This window comes from Rhamphochromis sp. 'chilingali' (genome assembly GCF_963969265.1).
Source record: "Rhamphochromis sp. 'chilingali' genome assembly, chromosome: 10".
Classification (NCBI taxonomy): Eukaryota; Metazoa; Chordata; class Actinopteri; order Cichliformes; family Cichlidae; genus Rhamphochromis; species Rhamphochromis sp. 'chilingali'.
In genome coordinates, this window is record NC_137937.1 from 32543280 (window position 1) to 32565341 (window position 22062).

General features: G+C 38.2%; 2 protein-coding genes across 3 annotated transcripts; one reads left to right on the forward strand and one right to left on the reverse strand.

Moving 5' to 3' along the window:
• Positions 1-8: 8 nt before the first annotated feature.
• On the reverse strand, positions 9-16327 carry vsig10 (V-set and immunoglobulin domain containing 10). Of its 2 annotated transcripts, none has more exons than XM_080894977.1 (9): positions 16028-16327; positions 15645-15950; positions 12010-12315; positions 8134-8385; positions 3828-4112; positions 3475-3588; positions 3298-3307; positions 1951-2093; positions 9-1863 (listed from the first exon to the last, which is right to left on the reverse strand). In XM_080894977.1, exons 1-9 carry the CDS (start codon positions 16077-16079, stop codon positions 1769-1771), a joined length of 1563 nt encoding a protein of 520 aa, XP_080751103.1. In that variant the 5' UTR covers positions 16080-16327; the 3' UTR covers positions 9-1768. The 2 variants fall into 2 exon arrangements, with proteins under 2 accessions (XP_080751103.1, XP_080751102.1); XM_080894976.1 differs by having other exon boundaries at positions 3475-3591; positions 16028-16326.
• A 2036-nt stretch (positions 16328-18363) lies between these two features.
• Positions 18364-20177, forward strand: pebp1 (phosphatidylethanolamine binding protein 1). The gene is made up of 4 exons (XM_080894978.1): positions 18364-18582; positions 18882-18991; positions 19216-19316; positions 19858-20177. The coding sequence occupies exons 1-4, from the start codon at positions 18448-18450 to the stop codon at positions 20073-20075; spliced, it is 564 nt and encodes a 187-aa protein (XP_080751104.1). The 5' UTR covers positions 18364-18447; the 3' UTR covers positions 20076-20177.
• The last annotated feature ends 1885 nt before the right edge of the window (positions 20178-22062 follow it).

Consider the following 22062-nt stretch of genomic DNA (forward strand, 5'->3'; position numbering starts at 1 on the left):
TAAGAGCAACAGAAAATGTGCAAAACTACAAAGTTAAAAAGCTGTGAAAACTAAGCCTTCATGTGAAGTTCATTTGCAAGCTTTGCTCTCTTGCATCATGCATGATTATTTTTGGCCTACTGTACTTTGGCCTACTGTACTTTGCTTGCTTGTTTTTTTCTCGCTGTGATGAACAATATTATCATTATTAGTTGAGATCACTCTGAATATTTTTGACTTTTTAAGGACATAAAATTGTTCAAACTGAATTACAGGGAATGAGTATTGATCTAGTAACAACAGGGACTTCTAAATTTGTGAATTAATTTGTGCCATTGAAAAATACAATTAGTGGGTTATTTCTTGTTCATGTAGATTGTGTTTTATCTATTCCTTTTTGAAAAAGAGTCTCTTTAGCATACAGTGATCGCCTTTGGGTGTTTGGGTGCAAAAATCTTTAAAGAAAGAATTTTGCACCCAAATTTTATACTAGAGTAAAATGTTTCTCACTGATATAGAGTACAGTAATGTAATATTTCTGTAGACGTACACAAATATTCACAAAATATTTGCTTATGTTTTTATCCTTTATTTCCCCTTTTGGTTCTGCCCTGCAAATCATGTATCAAATATCTGTACAATAACAAAAAACCCATTCAGAACAACTTTCTATACAAGTGCATGAAAACAGTTTAAATACCTGATGATCCATAACATTTTTTTTTTTATATACATGTTCATTTCATGTCGCATTGTCTCCTGTTGTTTTTCTAACCGGTAAATTCTTCTTCAGTTGGTGTCCATGTGTGACTATTAAGGTTTGTTTTAATGTAAAAGAAAAATATACAAACTTGATGTGATCATAGCCGTAGAATAACATTATAGCTGCCTCAAAAGCAGTGAAAAAGTCTGTACTGTGTACACATCATCTTAAATATGTACCATGAATTATTAATATATCAGAGCACCTATTTCCAGACTGTTACGTGTGAGGCTGGATCTCCCTTTAACAGCCTAATGCATTATTAAAGCCTGCAGACTGTTTGGATTTAAAGTGCCATTCAAATGATCCATCTGTCTCCTTTAAAAGAAACACAACAGCACTACATTTTTTATATGATTTTGATGGTTTTACACAGTGAATTATTTAGACTATTAATTATCCAGTAAAATCTTCTTTATAAAAACTGAGGTGACTTGAGAGACTCAATTGTACTTTTGCATTAAAAGGACACTAATAATAAATTCTAATAATATTGAATAATTTTGTTTAAATCAACAAATTTTTTGTCAAACCCTTTAGAGTTTTTAATTTCAGTTTTCCCTCTCACGTAGATCTCGTGTAAATATTTTCAAGTGAGTGAGTCAAGTTTGTTTCACACGTAGCATGAATCTCAGATGAGTGACGAACTGACTCTGCTGCATTTAAAAAAATAAATAAATAAAAATAGTTCTGCAGCAGAGTCGCATTCTAGACCGAGATAGTCAAAGGTCACATATATTGGTGTACATAGTGAACACCTTTAAAAATACAAAACTCATAAAAACATGCAAAGAATATTTGTTCAAACACATTTACTGTATTACATTTATTTATTTTTACATACTGTATAAACAAATCAATCAAAATAAATTTACAAAAAATATAGAATCTTAAAAAAAAAAAAAAAAAAAAAAAAACACAATAGAAAGGAAGGACAAAAAGGTTTCTGCCACCGATTCTGTTCACATTCTCTTCAGGAGTAAATTTACCTAAAACTAAACATTGCTCTAAAAAATTCCCCAATACCTAAAATTCTACAAGTTGCACTGGCTCTTCCGTCTGTACGGTATCCTCCTGCTGCTGTGGACTTGTGTCAGCAGTTTCTGCATCCTCGTGATCACCTGAATAAAAAGAGGGACATTTTTATATTACAAAATATTTTTACACTGAAATTAGAAAACTTATAAATTGCTGTGATGAAGTCCTACTCGATGGGATTCGATGTATCTGCACAAGTGTTGTGTGATGTCCGTTGGTTATTGGAGGCAGCCGGGGAACTGCATCTTGGAAGACTTGTTCGTCATCCGACTCCACCAGACTCAGAACGTCTCCACTGTCGTCATCCACTTGCCTGCAGAGGTGAGAATAGTATGACACGGGCGCACACGTGCAGCCAGATCTTTAAAACTGATCTTCGCCAAGTATTTGTTAGACAGTTTTGTTCAGTTCACATTCCAGAGATGGCTTTGACCAAAACCAAAGTCACCATTTTGGAATTTTTGGCCACTAAAAATCCTTTGGAGAAATGTGTTTAATGTGAATGATCATCATAAAGACCACAAGCTAAAATTCTTCAGTTTAGCAAATTAAGTTTTATATGTGCTAGTCCTCCAACTAAACAACTGCGACAATTTAGCTGAAAAACGTGTTTTACGCAGTTCTGCCATGTAAGGTGAAGAGTTTTAAAGAAGCATTTTGTTTTTAAACAAGATTGAGGCGCCAGAAGCGGAGCACACTTTCAATCACAAAACTGGAGTTTGACCCCCTCTGTGCAAGCTAAAATGTGTGGGCAGACATCAGTGACAGCAAAAATCAGTTAGAAGCTCTATGAAATGGAGCAGCTGCAAGTAGAGGTGATTTGCAAAGCAGCTTGTAAAAGCAGCAGCAAGTGTGTGCAGGCTGAGCATGGTATCAAGATATCGTCTACTGCTCAGAGGTGGAATTACTCTTAAGGGTGCTGAAGATGTATAGATGGTAGGATTTACTTTTTGTCCTTTCTCTGAGATCCTTCCATATTTGTAAAAGCACAGATGCTCAGAATTTTAGATTCCTTGTAATCTAACTTAAAAAGAAAATAATGGTAAGATTTTTAATAGATACATCTATGGTGTCAACTTCAAAATCCTACATTGCCTCGTGCTCGAGTTATTACAATTACAAGATTGACCTCTGACCTTGACCTGAGAATGAGGTCACTGAGATTGGAACTTGTCTGAAACTTTTAGTAGATACACCTATGGTATGAACTCGATACTCCTATTTCGCGTCGTTCTTGAGTTATCACATTCATAAAGTTGGGTGTACAAATGACCTGCCCACCTTCCCATCAGGCAGTGTGACCACAACATCCCAACTGCCTTTTACAGCCGAGGGGTAAAAAGAACTCCTAGAAAATAATGGTACTACTTGATGATTGGCTTGCTTTTAAATGGAAAAAACAATGCATTTCAAATGCAACACAGATGTGCATAAAGTACTTTAACTCAATCTATATGGACTGTGCAACTAAAGTAAGCATTTAGTATATATGACAAAAGCAAATATGAAATACTCACCCAAAGCCACCTATTGACACAAAAACACAAACACAAAGAATGGCATCAGTAGATTTTCATGTTTAATACAGTTCCTATTAATTTAAAATGCAGATACAGCATGTGGATTGTTATTGATCAGAGGCTGACGCTATTATTGATGCAAAATTTATTTATGAAAAGAAAAAAAAAAATTACCCAGGCAAATCCGGTCTCTGCTGTTGTAGACAATTTTGGCTATGATGACAGCTGACCCCATAATCAGTGCTGCTATAAATATGCCGATGACTGCTCCTGTGTACGCGGAAGAGGCTGCTGAAACCAAAAAAGGCAACAGGAGAAGCTTATGAAGTACAAAAAAGGGTGGAGCAGCAGGTTTATCTGGATTCCAGAGGCGGAGTCAACACCTGTAGTGACTAGCATGCTGTTTACACTTCTGCTTAATGTCTATTCGTTATCTCACGCAGACATTGAAAAAAATGCAAAGACATGCAAATGATTATTCTGTAAAACTACTAATGCCAGGATATTCCTCTTATTCAAAACTCAACTCTTCACAGTGAGCTCCACTTCTAGCTCGCGTAGTCCGAGCGGGTTCTCACTGTGGCAGAAATAGAAGCCTTCGTCCTCTTTAGTGACGTTTACTATGGTCAGCTTGAAGACCGGGCCTTCCAAAGACAGGATGTACTTTGATCCAGATTCAATGTAGTCCAGTTGTAATCCCTTTCTCCATGTGGTAATTGCAGGGGGCTTGGACGTGGTCTCAGTGCATGTGAGTGTTACATTGCTTGCCTCCAGAGCAGAGACCATTGGTTCGCCTTCAGGGAAGGGAAGCTCTGACAGAGTGAGAGAGGAGGAAAAATAAAAATAAAAATCAGATACTTTATCATTTCAGTCAGATATTTTTTAAAAAAGTCAAATGTATTTACATTTACAAAACTTGATTTATGTGGGATATAAAGCATATGAGGAATCTTACTTGAAAAGTATTTGCCCCACTCCCAAATTCCTATTTTTTGCACATTTGTCACACTTAAATGTTTCAGATCATCAAACAAGTTTTGATATTAGACAAAGATAACAACTGCACTTTACTTGGGTTAAATAATTTCCAAGCCGACCTGGCCTATGTGGAAAAAGTAATCGCTCCCCAAACCTAACTGTTTCTACTACCCTTGGATGCAAGAACTGTAACTGATTGCATTGCTGTGGAGGAATTCTGGCCCACTCTCCTTTCCAGAATAGTTTTAATTGAGCCACATCGAGCACGAACAGCCTTTTTAAGGTCTTGCCAAAGCATCTCAATCTGATTCAAGTCTAAAAGCCTTCATTTTGCCTTTACTGAACCATTCAGAGATGGACTTGCTGGTGTGTTTCAGATCATTTTCCTGCTGCATAATCACGAGTACGCTTGAACTTCAGTGTACAACCGAAGGCTGGACATTCTTCTTCACAATTTTCTGGTAGCAGAATTCATGCTTCCATTAATTACACCAAGTTGTCTAGCCACTGAAGCACCATCGCACTACCATCAATATGTTTGTCTGCAGGTACGATGTCCTTTATATGAATGCCAGATGTAATGGGACACAACCTTGCAGGAAGTTAACTTTTGTCTCATCAGTCCACAGAATATTTCTTTCTCTTTCTTATTGTTGAATCATGAACACCTCTGCTGAACCTAAGTGAGGCGAGTAAGGCTTGTAGTTCTTTAGATGTTGTTCTGTGTTATTTTGTAACTTCCCGTTGAGTCATCAATGTGTTCTTTGAGTAATTTTGGTATGCCAGCCACTCCTGGGAAAGGTTCACCACTCTTCCAAGTTTTCTCCATTTGCACTTAATAGCTGCAACTGTGGTTCACCGGACTCCCAAAGCCTTAGAAATAGCCCTGTAACCCTTTCCAGACTTTCAATAACTTTGTTTTTCATCTGTTCTTGAGTTTCTTTGGATCATGACATGATGTGTTGCTCTTTAAGATCTTTTAGTCTACTTCACTATGTCAGACAGGCTCTGTTTGGTGATTTAGGTTTGGCAGTAATGAGGAATGGTTGTGTAATGAAATTTAACTCAGCTTTCCAAAAAAAAAAAATGTGGTTAATCAAAGTTAATTTGTGATTTAACAACTTTTTCACAATAGTCAGGTAGTTTGGATAGCTTTTTAGCTTCATCCTTGAGTTATCACATTCACAAACTTGGGTGTCCACATCACAAAAGTTTTAAGGCCGAGGAGTGAAAGCTGCACTTTGTATTTACCTGGGTTTCTGATCTGAAACATGCAAGTGTGATAAATATGCAAAAAAAGAAGAATAACAATCAAGAGGGGACAAATATTTCTGAGCAGAAAACACCAAGTTGTGGCCAGGAAACATTTCAGCACAACATTAACACTGTAAATTAAAATGAAGACCAAAAACCAGGCCTGACCACACTTAAAAACAATTTCAGCTCTCTAATTAACCCTTACTTTCAAAACTAGCATTTTGTGGTTTACTGAGGTTTGAGCCAAGATCGATAAATAAACACTGGAAATAAGCTGTCTTCTTGCAGAAACCTTACATATACTGTACAGACATGAAAGCTGTTGATCTTCTCGTCTTCTTATCCAACTCTTACCAAGAGAGCAAAAGAGCTTATGATCATACTGATCATATGTTTTCAGTAAAAACAAAAATGCTGCTTTTAAAAAAAAAAAAAAAAAAGATAAATTAACACAATATGTTTGGGTTTTTTTGGTCTGTTATTAAGACCAAACAGTCCCTTTCTATGAGTCATGCTGGCTGATGAGGACAAAAATACACCAAAATAGCTTGCTACATGGCTAAGCTCAGAAGTGGAATTTTATAGCTTCTTCTTCCCCTCTGGTGACAGTTTTGGTACTGCAATAATATCACTGTGTTGTTTTCATGCAAAAGCTGAAGGTTTGTTTGTATTTTGGATGAATTCCAACTTCAAAATAAATGTGTTTTCAGTATTTTGACACTTTTCCACACCTTTTCTTGTTTTAAAATTTTACTTTTTTACATTTCAAAAACACTAATATCCGCTATTTGATATATCAACCAATCACTCCAGCTCTAAACCTGACATTGTTCATACTTTTTCATGACCTCCAAACTGGTTGGACTATTGCTTTGTTTGTTCAGTAAATATCAATTGCAATTTGTAAATAAATAAGAATATTTTGGAATTTTACTCATTTTGTTTGACAAAATGTCATTTTTGTTCAGTGTTTCTGATTCACAGGAGAAGGCTGATCAGAGAACAGCAACTCACATCCTGTTGCATCAACTCATTGTTTGAATAAGGCATTCATGTGATGATAACCTTTACACAACTGGGTGACTCACTAACTGCCCACATGCCCTGTGTTGTGTTCTCATGAGCACACTGCCAAGTGTTATTCTTGTCAGGGCTGGAAAGCTTAATCGAATAAATATTATGGTACTTCATATGAATATTAAAAACAATACCCAATAATTAGGATTAGTCCCAATCAAGTTACTTTTACATTTATGACGAGCATGGCAATGTTAGCCATATTTCTGGAGTAATGCTAAACATAATCAGTTTTCCTGGGTTGTGACTCTCTCACATTGTGACCAGAAATTTTTGACCTGTTGGCTTCAAGGGAGGGTGCCATCATTCTCTAAGTCAAATAAGCATTGCTCACATAGTTCCTACTCCTGCAGCACATATTTTTCCTCACATACGTCACATGATATCTGATCATGCGGATGGTTTCAGTTTACTGTGACGTTTTTACAGAAACTCTGTCCCTGAAGGAAAAACTGTATGTTAGACAAAAGTGACATTGTGTGTGATATCTTCTAAGACTTTTTTCACACACTCTTATTTTGAAAATATTATTCAACTATAGGTAATGTTCCTGTTAAGAACCATGTAATTTTATAGGGCTGTACCATATAGCTGTTTCATCAGATTTAATTGGACTTTTAAATTGAAAGATCATCTGACAAAATACCCACAATGCACTTTGCATTTTACAATTTTAAAAAAACTTGAGACAAAATAATCTGGGTGTAGACCTGCACTAATTTGTTTTTTGTTTTTAATTTGAGGAGTCTGTGGTGGCCAGTGCCATCCACTGGTGTGCTGGGGCAGCAGAGGGTGGTGTACACCAACAGGCTCACACTGATCTGGAAGGCTGGTGACGTTGTGGGTGTGGCGCTTCACTCTGTGGAGTCAGTGTGAGAAAGGAGGATGGTGTTCAAGTTATGGACGAATCCTATGACTAATCAGTGATTACAGACCGATGCCCGAATTATTTTCACTTGTCATCATCTAGTAAATGTTGCACGTGATATTGTTTAACTTTTATTTTGCTTTGAGTGTATATTTTTAAATACTACAGTGTTTATTTATTTTTATTTGTACTTCATGCACTATTCTTTTTCATAGTTTGTTCTTCGTCCAAAGGGAGAGAGTATGTAATTGATTCTATTTGTTTGTTTGTTTGTTAGCATTATAGTGTCCACAGTTTTCAAGCTATCATGTTGAAATTTTGTTGATAGTAGATACCAGTAACAGCTTGAGCTGATTTGATTTTGGTGTAAATTGAGTCAAGGTCACACTTTTTGCGCTCTCTGAGTGGCCTTTTTTTTTTATTGTCACAAAGTAACTTCCTCGCTGAGAATAATAAACTATTGTGATTCTGAGTAATCAAATATACTACCTGCACAGAAGCTCAACCATGACATAAATGTGATGTCAGAACTACAAACAGTGATTGACAGCAGCGAGTGTCACTGTGGCTTCTTAAGTCAAAAGTACATTAAAGATTCAGCATTTGCACATCTCAGGATCGTTAAGAGGCTCATTTCCCTACAACAAGCTTACCGAGGGTAAACGAACACGACTTCTCTTTTTCTGGGCCGAGGTGCTGGGGCTGGGCTGTGCAGTTCACGGTCTGCCCGTCTGACAGCGTGGAGCGGCTCATCGTAACATTGAGGCTGTCCGCCACCTGGAATGGTCCCATATCCCAACGTAGGTTTGGGGTGGGATAAACTTCTAACCAAGTGCAGGTGAACTGGACTAGAGAGATGTTCTGTGTCAGTGTCCATTTACACTCAGGGTGTCTGTCTGAGACATCTAATTAGGAGAAAAAGAAATAAAAATAAAAGCATCAGTAATGAGCAGTAGGAATGCACTCCTGAATGTTCAGGAAAGGATATTCAGATCATTTCAGTTCCATTTTATTTACGTGGAGCCAAATCACAATAACAGTCACCTCAAGCTGCTTAAAGCAAAACTCAAATTAAGAGCAAATTTTAATTGAGATTTTTCTGTTAGACCTTTACCTTTAAGTGTTTTTTAATGTTTTATTTACTAAAAATATTTTGTTACATATAACAATATTACATTCATCGCTTAAGAATTCCCTCGCATTGGGTTTGCCTTGTTTTCCTTAACAAAAGCTGCACTTGAGCTTCATGAGCGCCACAAGTTGCTTCCAACTTGTGGAATGTGTTAACCCACAATGTGTTAACCCACAATGTGTTAAGTCCAAAGACATTCAAAGATGTCGGGAATGTTATGCCAGGAATGCTTGGCTTAATCAGGCCTCAAGATCCCCCATAAAGGGTTAATCACAGGTCACTGCGTGGTACGTCTATGCCAGTTAGTGTTCTTTGATGTTCAAATCGTTTTTGAAAAGCTTTGAGGTGTTAGCACAAAGTGTTAGCTTGTATCTGATCTGAAAAGCTGCTTTAGAGACTACAAGCTATTGTTACGTTTCGGTGTTGTCAGTGTGTTGTTTTTGGCGTGACTGTTATGTGTTTCCTGCTTTACTTTGAAAGTCTGTGTTATCTTAGTGTGTTCAGTTTACTTTTCCTTGTCTCGTCAGGTCTAATTTGCCCCAGCTGTGTTTCCCTCCTGTGGTCCATTCCCTGATTGCTCCTTCTATGTATTTAAGCCCTGTGTGTCAGTTGGTCATGGTCGTGATCTCCCCCGTGTTGTAAATAGTTTGGTGTTTTGTTGTAAATAAATAGTTTGTTGTAAATAGCTTTGTCGATACTTTCGTTTTGGGATTTTGGTGGTGAGCTTTAGTGGGGGTTTTTTTTGTGTGTTTTTTTTTTTTTTCTTTATTTTTACTTTTTTCGTGTTGCACTCCGGTTGCCTAGGCCGGGGTGTAACACTATCAAGTTCTGCACTTCTATCATTCAGTTAACACATTTTTATGTATCGATCATTCGATCATGGGCTCACTTTCGGTCTGCCTGATCCTGTTACGAATTCTGAAGTGTTTAGAGTGCCATTGCACATTCAATCTATCCATGATTTTGTACTAAGAGAGCTTAACTTTTCTTAGAATAACAATTTCACTTTTGATACTTCACTCTTATGTCTGGGGTTGATCTAGGGTCAACCGAAACAACAGACAGTGCGCGAGATAGGGAATAGAGAGAGTAGGCAGGGTGGAGTGGGTAAAAACGAGTGTCGGGAGGGGGAATCTGATAGAAGGAGTGAAAGGGAAGATTTACAAGATAATAGTAAGACCCGATGAGATGTATGGTATGGAGATAGTGGCTCTAACAAAAAGAGTGGACGTCGAGCTGGAGTTGGCAGAGTTGTTGAGAGTGACCAGGAGGAACAGGATTAGAAAGGAGTACATCAGACAGCCCAGGTTGAGCAGTTTGGAGACAGCATTAGAGAGGCAAGGCTGAGACAGTTTAGATATCTGCCAAAGAATGAGAACAGATATACTGGATAAAGGATGTTTAAGATGGAGTTGCCAGACAGGAGGATAAGAGGAAGAAAACAGAGGAGATTCATGCAAGTAGTGAAGGAGGACATGCAGAGGGTTGGTGTGACAGAGGAGAATGATAGAGATGGGATAAGATTGGAAGTAGATGCCTAAAGGGAGCAGCTGAATAAAGAAGAAACCCATCTCTGATGCCATATTTTCCACTAATTACTAAATGTTCTGGTGAAACTTAAAGCATCTGAGTGGCCGGTCCTCCCTGAGCCTGCTTCTGCTGGAGGTTTCTTCCTGTCACAAGGGAGTTTTTCCTTCCCACTGTGACCAAAGTGCTTGCTCATAGGTGGTCACATGATTGTTGGGGGTGTCTCTGTATTTTTGTAGGGACATTACCTTAAAATATAAAGCACCTTGAGGCAACTTTTGTTGTGATTTGACACTATAAGTAGGAAGAAGAGGGAAAGCTGTTTGAGTTTAGTTATCCTGTGTAACCTTGATATAAAGCAAAGCAATCATTTATTATGATTTCATTAATGAAAATTTCTTCTTTCAAACACAGCATAAAAACCTGTAAACATTTGCATACTGTTGAGAAAAGACTGAAATAATTTGCTTAAATGGATGTATATTAGTTTACCTCTGTCTGTGCTGTCAACACATTTACATAACAATTGTGCTCAAACAAATTTTAAGAAAACACTGGAACTATAAAACAAAGTGTTACCTGACATATAAAACAGGCCTATTATTTCCAAACATTCAGTAAAAATGGATTTGATTTTTCCGTGTTGAAAAGCGAGCTACAGGAAGTCAGCGAAAACAGGGAACAAGCTGCGTGCAAACATTTCAGGAAGTCAATTCAATGTATTGTTATCGCAGTGACTCAATAAACCGCCACAGCCTCCTTACCCTGCACATAATATAGTATTTTTTTTCCTCGTAACAGAAGCCACATAGATAAAATCATTCCACAGTTACACCACGATTAATCATGACATTCACAGTGTTTGAGTGTAATATTTTCAGTGAGGCCTGGATAGCATGTTTTGACCTTTCCTGGCATTCATTTTCCCTCATCTCAGCTGCTGGTGGGTACTGACTCAGCTTTTTTTCAGCCCATCAAAACATCTCTCAGTATGCATTTTTTGTTCCCTCCACAGCCTTGCTTGCCCTCTATCATATTCTCTCTTGTAGTACAGCAAGAGGTTAAGAGGGAAAAAGTAGTCCCCACGCCACTCTGAACTGGACTGGATTATCTTTTAATGCTTAGCTAGCAGTTTTACTAATAAAACTGTGAATAACTAAATATTTTATTCAGCTTTTCTGTCCAGGAATGTCTCCGTGCAAACATTTCAACATGTCTACAGTTTTGTAGCTTACTGACTAACATTCATTATAAACCTAAAACACTGTACTAAGTTTCTTTTTGTGGATTTGACCTCAAGTTGTACTTGAAGAGCCATTTAGTTTTTTTTTTATTCCCACTGAGTGAATTATAAACAAAAATGTATCTAAAACACATATTAAAAATTTAAATTATGAAATGTTTTCTGCTTTTAAGCAATATAACCCATTAATGTATAAATAAAAAATAAATAAATAAATAAAAAAAACAGGTTTTGGTGAAGCTTACAGCACCCAGGAGTGTTTCAGCTCCACTCTCTGGCTAAATTGTCACATGCAATCTTCAAGATTTTCCTTTTGTTTCCTCTGCTAAATAATGACACCACTTTATAGGTAGGCATGCTAAAGTGAAGGATGTGTTTTTTAAATGAAAGGGGAGAATGCATAAACAGTGGGTGTGTTTATATGAAAATTATCACATTAATATCAGTACTAAAACTCAGGCCTGCATGTCAACAAACTTAAAGTTATACAGTATTCAGCCCTGCTGCAGTCTTTGCCATTAAACCAAAGCTCAGTCTTTGATTCAAACATACATAAACATACATAAAATCCCACTTTACACTGTCAAGCTTACAGTCACAGCAGATTATCCTGTTTGTGATACTTACAGTACACTAGCAGCTCCGTGCGACTGATTACTGTCACATTTGAAACAGGGTTGTGGGCCATGCAGCTGTAAACTCCTTGAGCGCTGGGCTGAATGTTTTGTATGGTGAATTCCAGGGACGATCCAGAGCCTGAAACCAGCGAGTCGTTGCTTGACGAGTCACCGCTGAAGGCCCAGGTCAGGTGCTGAGACGGGTAGGAGGAGCCGGAGCACCTTAAAGTAACGGATGAACCCCGATCTGTGTAAAGGGTCCCATTGGACAGTGCAGTGGCAGGACTGATGGATGTAGACACATTTTCTGGTCCACCTGAGAGAAATGCATACAGTGCATTAAAACTTAGTATAACCTCACTCAGAGTAACTTCTAAATTTATGAGATCAGTAAATACTGTAAGCAACTTTAAAGATATGTTTGTAGAGGAAAATATAACAAGTGTCATTATGAACCAATAAAAGCAGGAAAAACGCATTCAGTGGATCTGTCTGTCTTATTATACAATGTGTTCTGAGGTTGTCTTTGGCATATAAAACAAAAATACTCAAGCTAATTTCAGATTTTGATCCGAGCCATTCTGCAGCACATTTACTTTGATGTTTCAGTTTAATGTCCCGCTGTAGAAAGGTGCAGACACCTTGAAATTATCCTGCAAGATTCCTTGATAAACACATTTTGCCCGCCAAAACTATTCAGGAGAGAAGCAGCAAAAACAGCAACCAATCACACTTCACCCTTTGGATGATGTTTTCATGCTGGTGCCCAAGACACACAAAGTGGATGTTATTTCTGAATAATTGAGCTTCACTTTGTTCACAAAACATTTTCCTGGCAGAAGAGTGGAGTGTCAAGGTTCTCTTTAGCAAACTTGTCCTGCAGTGGTTTCATTTGGTATTAGAAAGAAAACCTACCCTTATTTTCAATTTTAGCCTAGAGCAGTACCGTTTAAATATGGATTTTAGGTTTGCAATCAATTATGAAAACCAGAAAATCAAGATAAAACAATGACTGTTACAGTCTGTTTCACAGAGAATCTCTTGTACTTTGTGTTACACCTCCACCACACCCCTTGTCTTTAACATTTGTACACACCCATTCCTTAAAGTCCAAACTTACTCCTCATAAGGCTGTGAAAGGAGTGTTTTCTCAGACAGATATGGAAAACCAAACAACTCAACAAGTAATCATATTAAATAAACTACATTTGCCAAACTCAGCATGATGACGATTCTCTTCCATAATCAAGTAGCCTGATGTCCAACCATGATTCTATCTAGTAAGCTTCAGAGCACAGATGTTAACTGGCTCCCATTACTACTTAACACTTCAGCTGTTACTCTCTTTTCTGAATGATGTCACACTCTTGAAATTTCTAATATATCGACGCGTGATCACAGAACCATCAAATGTTTTGTTGCCAATAGCCAACAGTGTCAAAAGAAACCTGAGAAAAACTAATTGCTAATTAACTGCGAATCAAACGCTGACCTGCCAGAAACCAATCATCCACCACTGCTGTCCATAACAGCAACCAGTGTTGGTCAAGTTACTTGAAAAAAGTAATCAGTAACTAATTACTGATTACTTCCCGAAAAAAGTAATCCTGTTACTTTACTGATTACTTATTTTCAGAAGTAATTAGTTACTTAGTTACTTTTTAAAACATGATTTATCCCGGAATAGAGATAGATCTTTCAGCCCAATTCTACTTTTTCTGCATAATCCATCATATAAAATGTAATCAAATGAAAAAGTCTCTTTTTAAAACTTTTATTAGTTTTAATCTTTTAACTTCTGTGTTTTACGTGCATCTATTTGAAAGGTGAGTGTAAACACAAAAAACTATTTTATTTTATATGCTGGAATATGCAGAAAATAGGTTTAAATGTTAAACAAATTTCTTCCAGTCAGAGAATGTTGCATATAATTTAATATTTGCCTCATGCGTGAAGTTAAAAGATTAAAGCTAATAAAACTAGTTTCAAAAAGAGACTTTTTCATTTGATTACATTTTATATGATGGATTATGCAGAAAAAATAGAATTGGGCTGAAAGATCTATCACTTTATTACCTACTCAGGTTGTAAATCATTTTTTTAAAAAGTAACTATGTAACTAATTACTTTTGAAAATACTTTTTGGGGAAGTAATCAGTAATTAGTTACTGATTGCTTTTTTCAAGTAACTTGACCAACACTGGTCATGAGACACTCTCGCAAAAAAAAGAAAAAAAAAAAAGAAAAAAAAAAAAAGAAGAAAATCACGGTTTTAGTAACGGAGTAACGCAGCGTGCTTACGGGAAAGTAACAGTAATCTAATTACCTTTTTTGTAACAGTAATCCCTTACTTTACTCGTTACTCAAAAATGTAATCGGATTATAGTAACGCATTACTTGTAACTGCCCATCTCTGACTGCAACCTACATATACCCAGAAGTACAAGGTATTCAGTGTATTCAGGACCAAGAAATATCTCAAGACAGATTTTTGAGCTTTTTGTGGACCAATGAGATGGTGTGTGACTCTTGATGGACTAGATGAGCGAGCCACAGCTGGACCAGTAAACAGCTCCACTTTGAATCAGGCACCAGGAACCTGCAGGTAGGGTACTGGTGTGGGCTGATGTTTTAAAGGTGAGCTAGTTGGATCTTTTTTTTTTTTGGATGAAAATGGACTTGAAATGAGCACCCACGCCTACTGACAGTTTTCAGAATCTTTCTTCAAGCAGCGATAGAGGAAAAAGTCTGCATTTTTCAAGAATGTCGTGGGCGACCGTGGCTCAGGGGGGTTGGGAAGCGTATCTGTAACCGGAAGGTTGCCGGTTCGATCCCCGGGCTCTCTGTCCTGGTCGTTGTGTCCTTGGGCAAGACACTTTACCCTACCGCCTACTGGTGTTGGCCAGAGGGGCCTATGGCGCAATATGGCAGCCTCGCTTCTGTCAGTCTGCCCCAGGGCAGCTGTGGCTACAACTGTAGCTGCCTCCACCAGTGTGTGAATGCGAGAGTGAATGAATAGTGGCATTGTAAAGCGCTTTGGGTGCCTTGAAAAGCGCTATATAAATCCAATCCATCATTATTGTTATTATTAAGAAGACTGATCAGGTATTGCAGTACTCCACTGAGTGGTTAGCTGATAAAGACCTTAAAGATCAAAGAACGATGACCATAGCCGCCTTCTCAAAGTGTAGCTATAAGCGCTTTACAAATAGACCCATCCATCTTCTTAACCTCAAATTCAGGGTCACAGGGCCGTGGGAAACAGTCTCATTTGTCGCTGTCCATAAGGCCAGGTACACCCCTGACACGTCAGCAGTACATGACAGGGCAAACACATGAAGACACACTTACATTCATACCTATGGCTAATTTAGACACACTAAATAAACAGTATGTATGTCTTTGGACTGTGGAAGGAAGCTAGAATATTCTGAGAGAAGCATGCAGCAAAGTGAAGGCCTGGCAAACTCCACATAGCACATTTAGACCCATCTACAAAAGTCAGCCGCTGTCGAGAACTGGCCCACATGTTATGTAGATGAACCAGTTTGCATTTGCTAGAAATGTTCCAAGAATTCAGGCAAGCAACACCTACATTACCTCACCGTGAAGAGCTCATTGTTCAAAATGTGCGCATACACTTACTTGTTACTTGAAGCAGCACACGTGCCAGGAAGGAGCTGTTGTCAGATAGTGTGGAGTTGCACAGGTAAATCCCCTCATCTCCAGGCATCGTCGCGCTGATGTTCAAACTCCCATCAGGGTTCACGATGAGGCGCCGAGTGGGATCTCCGCCTGTAACGATTTCCCGTCCATTTTTGGTCCATGTCGTTACCACGGGTGTTACTTTACCTGCCGAGTAACACGGAAGTACAACGATGTCACCCGGTGAAGCTGACAGGGCCGTTTCGCTTGAGACATTACCCGAAACTTCCGCTGTAACGAGATCAGCTGAAAGGAAAAGAAAAAAAAAGATTGAAGCGGGGTTTTTACACTCACCTGTGTTTTCCGAGTCGATCCGAACTCACCTGTTGCAGAAATATACAACTGCAGAAGCGCTAACGTTGCTACTACCTTCATGATAACTTTCCTACATTGCCTTCAGAAATGAGTGAACAGTTGCGACTTCTAGGTCAAACCTGTCTGACTAGTCCACCTGCGGGAGCACCTCGGTGATACGCAGCAACACACCGGGCACCGGTCTGCCCATTACACACCACAGCACACGGAACCCAGTGTCGGCAGATGGCAGCGGTCTGACATGATCCGACTTCTGTCCTTCTCTTAGGCTTCACCAAGATTTGGTAGAGGTGCTCTGTTTACATGAGCATGCCAAGCCGGAAACTTTACCAGGACAGAAACCACACCCTGACCTCACCTTCTTAAAGGTGCAGTAACACCACAGCCATTTGTTTTACTTTTCTTTTTTCTTATCGCAGGTAATAAATTAGCTCATTTTCTTGCCTTTTTTAAAGGTAGTAAAAGAGATTGTAGTCAGAAAAGATGGATGTCAGGCTGTCATTGTAACAAACGGACATTATAAATAGGGCTAAGATAATACTAAAAACATAGATATCACTGATAGATATCATAGATATCAGTTGTCAACCGTTTATTTGGTTAAAATTCTGTATTTTTAGGAAACAATGTATCTATTTCTACTTCTTTCTCTTAAAAATTCAGTTTTCAGTTGTTTTTATAATCTTATTAGGTAATTACTATTTTAAAAATACATCTGTTTTCATGAAATGTTTTTCATAAGCCAAGCCTTTGCATTTATGATGGCCTTTGATTTCATTTCCATTCAGTTCCCCGAGTAACTCCACGAGCAACCAAAATGATGCCTCAAACTCCACAAATACACAACAAAGTATGCTTCTCTCTGCATGAATCATCTGAAGGGGGCGAGCTGCCAATGTTGTGCCTTTTTCCAATATTAATAATATTAATAATATAGGGCAGAGTTCATTCTCCTAATGACTTTATGGATAAGCAAAATTTGTTGGATTCGTGAAAACACTACACAGCCTTATTGTATATTGTAACTACTTTATGTGATTACAGTCCCAGATTTTTTATTCTAGGCAGATTGTGGTTCTCAGTAGGACTACTATCTGGTGCAGCTGTAATGTCACACAGACTAAAATAACAACCTAATTACAATCATGAGCTTGCATAAGGATACTAAAAAAAGTTTGGCCTGCAGGAATAGGAGTATTGCCTGTGAAGAAAGGGAGAGAGAGCTTTCACGGGAGTCTTACACCTCACAAATCAACACAGTCTAAGCTACAACCATACTCTAACCTAATTTAAAATTGTCTGGAGTCAGAAGGCTAAGCATTTAACATATGCTTACTCATTGTTTCAGTGTGTTTCATTTTCATTTTTTTCTTTTCATTTATTAAACTCATTTGATCTGAAATGCACTTTCCTACCCTTTACAAATACTAGGACTGGACTGTCAGACTGTCGTTAAAGTCAATGCATGCTCTGTTTTTTTGTCATTATCTGCAGACTGCTAAAATTTTAAGGAGGGCTGACTGTAGGATGTGCTTATTCCTGAAAAGACAAAAAAAAACAAAAAAAACAAAAAAACCCCACAACAACAACAACAACAACAACAACATACCAAAAACAAAACATACCCTCCTACCACTACCCATAACTTTAATAATAATAATAATAATAATAATAATAATAATAATAATAATAATCATTTCTTTCTTTTGCTCAAGTGTCTTGAGAAAACGTTAACGCCCATTGTTTAAAACAGTGTATAATGTCAACGTTTTAAAGATGGAAAAGTCTGGAAACATTAAGTTTGTTAATGGAGCACGTAAGGTGGAGAAGGGAGGAGCTCAGGACGGGTGATGTGATTGACGGAAACTTTAGCAAATCACAATCCACAAAAGAGTAACGGGGACTGCGCCCTCTGGCGGCGTTTCCTGTAGGTTTTTGTTTGTGCCCTTCAAATTGGAATCAGATTACTGGGAAAACCATGATTCATCATGAAGAGCCAAATATAGAAAATAATAATAATATGTTAATTCACGCCTCAAATAAGGGCCATATGCTGGAGAAATGCCGGCATTGAGCACCATATATTTATCAATAGTATGTGCAAATGGGCAACATTTTTCATAATATTAAAGTACCAATACCAGGAGCTAATAGAAAAGGATGATTGACAAAAGAGTACAGTAATTATAGTAATTATAGTTTTTGAAATTTATGTTTGTTAAGGGTTATTTCAAATTTTTAAAAACGGAATATTTTTCTTTTTGAACTGTTTAAGTGTTTGTTTTTTTTTAATTCTAACTCTTAAACACGCGGAGTCGTTCCATGTCGCACATCTTCTGCTGGTCCATGAATGCAGCACCGTTGGCAGTTCTCGTACATCTGCAAGTAGCGTTTCAGTTTGAATCGTCTGCAAAGCAAACGCCTCAAAATGCCTGTAGATTTGAGCCAGTGGACCGGGTCTCTTGCCCTGCAGGAGGTCGAGGAAAAGCCTGCAAAGCCCCTGACTGTAAAATACGGATCTGTGGAAATAGATGAGCTGGGAAAAGTGCTTACTCCAACACAGGTTTGTCAGCTAACCACTGTCTGTTAGCAAGTGTAGCTACTAGCGTCGCTTCTTGGTGATGCGTTTAAATGCTGTTTAAAGTACTGTACTGCATTTCTCTAAACTAACACTGCATTATAAATGATTACGTGGGATTGGTAAGATTAGTAAGTATTGTAACCGTCTACCACAAATTAATTGGGTTACATAATGCTCCCTGGTAGTATGCCCTTAGTCGATGGCCTTTAGCGCCCTCAAACGGCCTCAAACTCCGGCATAAAAGTGAAAGTTGACGCACTTTTGTCCGCGTGTTGCTGCAGGTGCAGAATCGACCCACTTGCATCGAATGGGAAGGATGTGACTCCAGTAAACTGTACACTTTGGCCTTGACCGACCCTGACGCTCCCAGCAGGAAGAACCCCAAATTCAGGTGAAAGGAGCATGTTAATGGAGCACAGACAGGACCTACTGGGAGGCCACTGAAGTGGGCCTAGGCTTTTCATTTGTGCCGCTTACATTTGACTCTTGATCATGTTCAAAAACACAGTTTCATAGCTACATTTTTTTTTTTGCACGAGGGTAATGACAGCTCGAACAGTTTCTGTACAGTTCAGATTTTCAATATCAAACTGATTATCTTTTCTTTCACTAAAGGGAGTGGCACCACTTTCTGGTAGTCAACATGAAAGGAAACGATGTGTCCTCTGGCTGCGTCAAGTCTGACTATGTGGGCTCTGGTCCTCCTAATGGCACAGGTAAGAATGAATGAAGTTTTACTCTAATGAACCTTTGGACAGTGCTGGGAGAATCAAAGTTTCCCAGGTGGCAACTGCCACAAAAACGTCCATTAATATTCAATCTGACTCGCTCTTAAATTTTAGCAGAAGGCTCATAGCTGTGGTGCATGTGTGAAATTAGATTTCAAAACACCAATGATGCCCTGATGCACATGCACTGTGATAACAGAAATGACACAAATGGAAATTAATAAATAAGTAAACGGAACACATGAACAAGTGGAGTCTATAGGTAATTTGTAGAGCTCGTCTTGTATAAGCAAAATGTGTTTGGCACAATTTTGCATACAGATCACAATTCTTACTGGTAAAAGCTGCCAGGCAGGAGAGGGCACAAAGTTAATGTTCTCTTGTGTGAAATGTGGGGAAAAGGTTTAGACATGCAATTTTCTTTTCATGGTATCTGCTGCTCACGCTCTTTGGAGTTTAAAATAAACTAATTTTTTCTTTCTTAGTGTGTAATTCAACGTTTAAAATCCTGTGTGCTTGTCCAACTCAGGTCTCCATAGGTATGTGTGGCTGGTGTATGAGCAGTCAGGCACCCTGTCCTGCAGCGAGCCTGACCTCACCAACCGCTGCGGAGACAACCGCGGCAAATTCAAGATCCAGAGCTTCAGGGAGAAATACAGCCTGGGAGCACCAGTGGCAGGAACTTGCTACCAGGCTGAGTGGGATGACTATGTCCCTAAACTGTACGAGCAGCTGTCTGGAAAATAAAAACCCCCAAAAAGGACTCAACAGAATCACCCCAGCAGCATTATTAAAAACCATTATTTTCCCACTGTTGCCTACTCATGCTGTGAAAAAAAAAATAAACAACTCCTTGGCATAAACCTGACCTGTACTCAGCTGCAATAAATCTGATGGACAAAAAATGGTTGTGTTCCTTGGAGAAATGTTTTCTGTGAGATCTAGAACACCTTGCTGTCTGTCAGTCAGCAAGATTATGCCAAAACTACCAGGACAAATTTCAGAGGAAGCTCTCAAATCTTTACAGCTGATTTAAGGAGCCATTTTTTTTTTTTTTTAGCTGAAGGGGCAGCAGAGGGCGCCACCAAGAAAAGGAATGAATTGATAAAATCATTCCTACTTCTAACCAAAAAAAATAAAGACCTTTAGATTTTGAAAATACAATGTTGATATTTCTAAGCTGAAATAAAATATTTTGACCATGCCCACAAAATGCCTCTACTAATAATTTGGTTTGTGCCAGGAATGTAAGGCTTGGGTAAAGGATGCATTTCTGTTCGAACATTTTTTTAAATGTAAATGCAATAAATCATTTTAGGAATTTTCCTTTGAGACCTAAAGTGTTCTATAAAAGTTTCATTTTGAGAGTTTAACTAGATTTAGTAATTTATTTACAGCGAGGAGAAAGTGATTACCATGAATTTTGAAAAAAAAAAACAAAAACAAAAAAAGATCACCAGGCTTTTAGTGACCTTTGTCCATGTAAACAACTACAGTAGTAGTTCCCGCTGGACCATGCAGATGAAGCTTAAGGTAGAATATTAAAGTTGTAGACATGGTTGGTTTAATTCAGCCCAACTTGGTTTTTTAAGGCCTGAGATTTGAGTTCAAATCTTCAGTGCACTTCTCAGGTAAAACGCCAAACGTCCAGGTGGTTGCAAAATTAAACAATATGATTAAACTGAGTTTTTTCCACATCTAATCTTTTTTCCATGCTTTTTCACAGTAAATTCCCAGACCATACCTTAGACATGTAAAACACCTTTTCAGTTTGTGTGATGAGCACTTTATTTACAAATATAATTAAAAGCTCTGACAGATTCATGCCTTTATTTTAACCTGGAAAAAAAAAAATTAAAGTGCATGCAATAATAAAGCATCATACTGGTCTGGTTTATAAGAAACTACACAGCTCTAGAGTTGTGTAAAGCAAGAAGTGGGGGGGAAAATGAACTGAAAAATCCATTGATAGATACCTGGATTTGGAATACTATCTGAAGAGAGGGGGAGGGGGGGGAAAAGCGCTTTTAAAAATTATTTTTCTGATTTAAGTGACAGTTAAAATACAATACGAAAATAAGTAAAAGCTCTCCATAAATCCTTCTATACACAAAGTACAAGTCCCCCTGCCCTCCCCATGAAGCCCTTTGTGCTAGCTGGGAGTTCACATCTCACGTGTATTATATTTCACATTGGCTGCCAGTGCAGAGAAATCAGTACAATACACATGTTGAGTACCATGATTCACCCACCCTGCAGTAATCACATGAAGGAATCACATATACTATAAGTGTACCTGTATGCACATTGTGAGTTTTTCGTCAAAGTATCAAATTATTTAAATTGGTCCTAAAAATGTCTGCGTGAATAAATACCAAAGCAGCAGCCCAGACGAACAGCTGCGGAAGGATCGGTTTGATTTTTCGCTTTGAGAGATTTTTTTTTTGCGCTGCTCGAGACCAAAAAACAAAGTAACAAATATATTTATCGCCTCTGAAAAAGCATGGTTTTGAAGCGATTTTTGCTCATCCTACGACCTTCAATTTTGTCTCCCTCCTTTTTCTCAATTTCCACTTTTAGTCACACCAAAAGTGTCATCATTGCACAAGAAACAAGAAACACTGTGACTATGTTATTCTTACAAAAACATGACAACCACAGGAAGTTATCCAGCATATTTTTTTGTCATCTTGTGACACCACAGAGGCAAGGAGGGGGAGGGAGTATAGGTTGG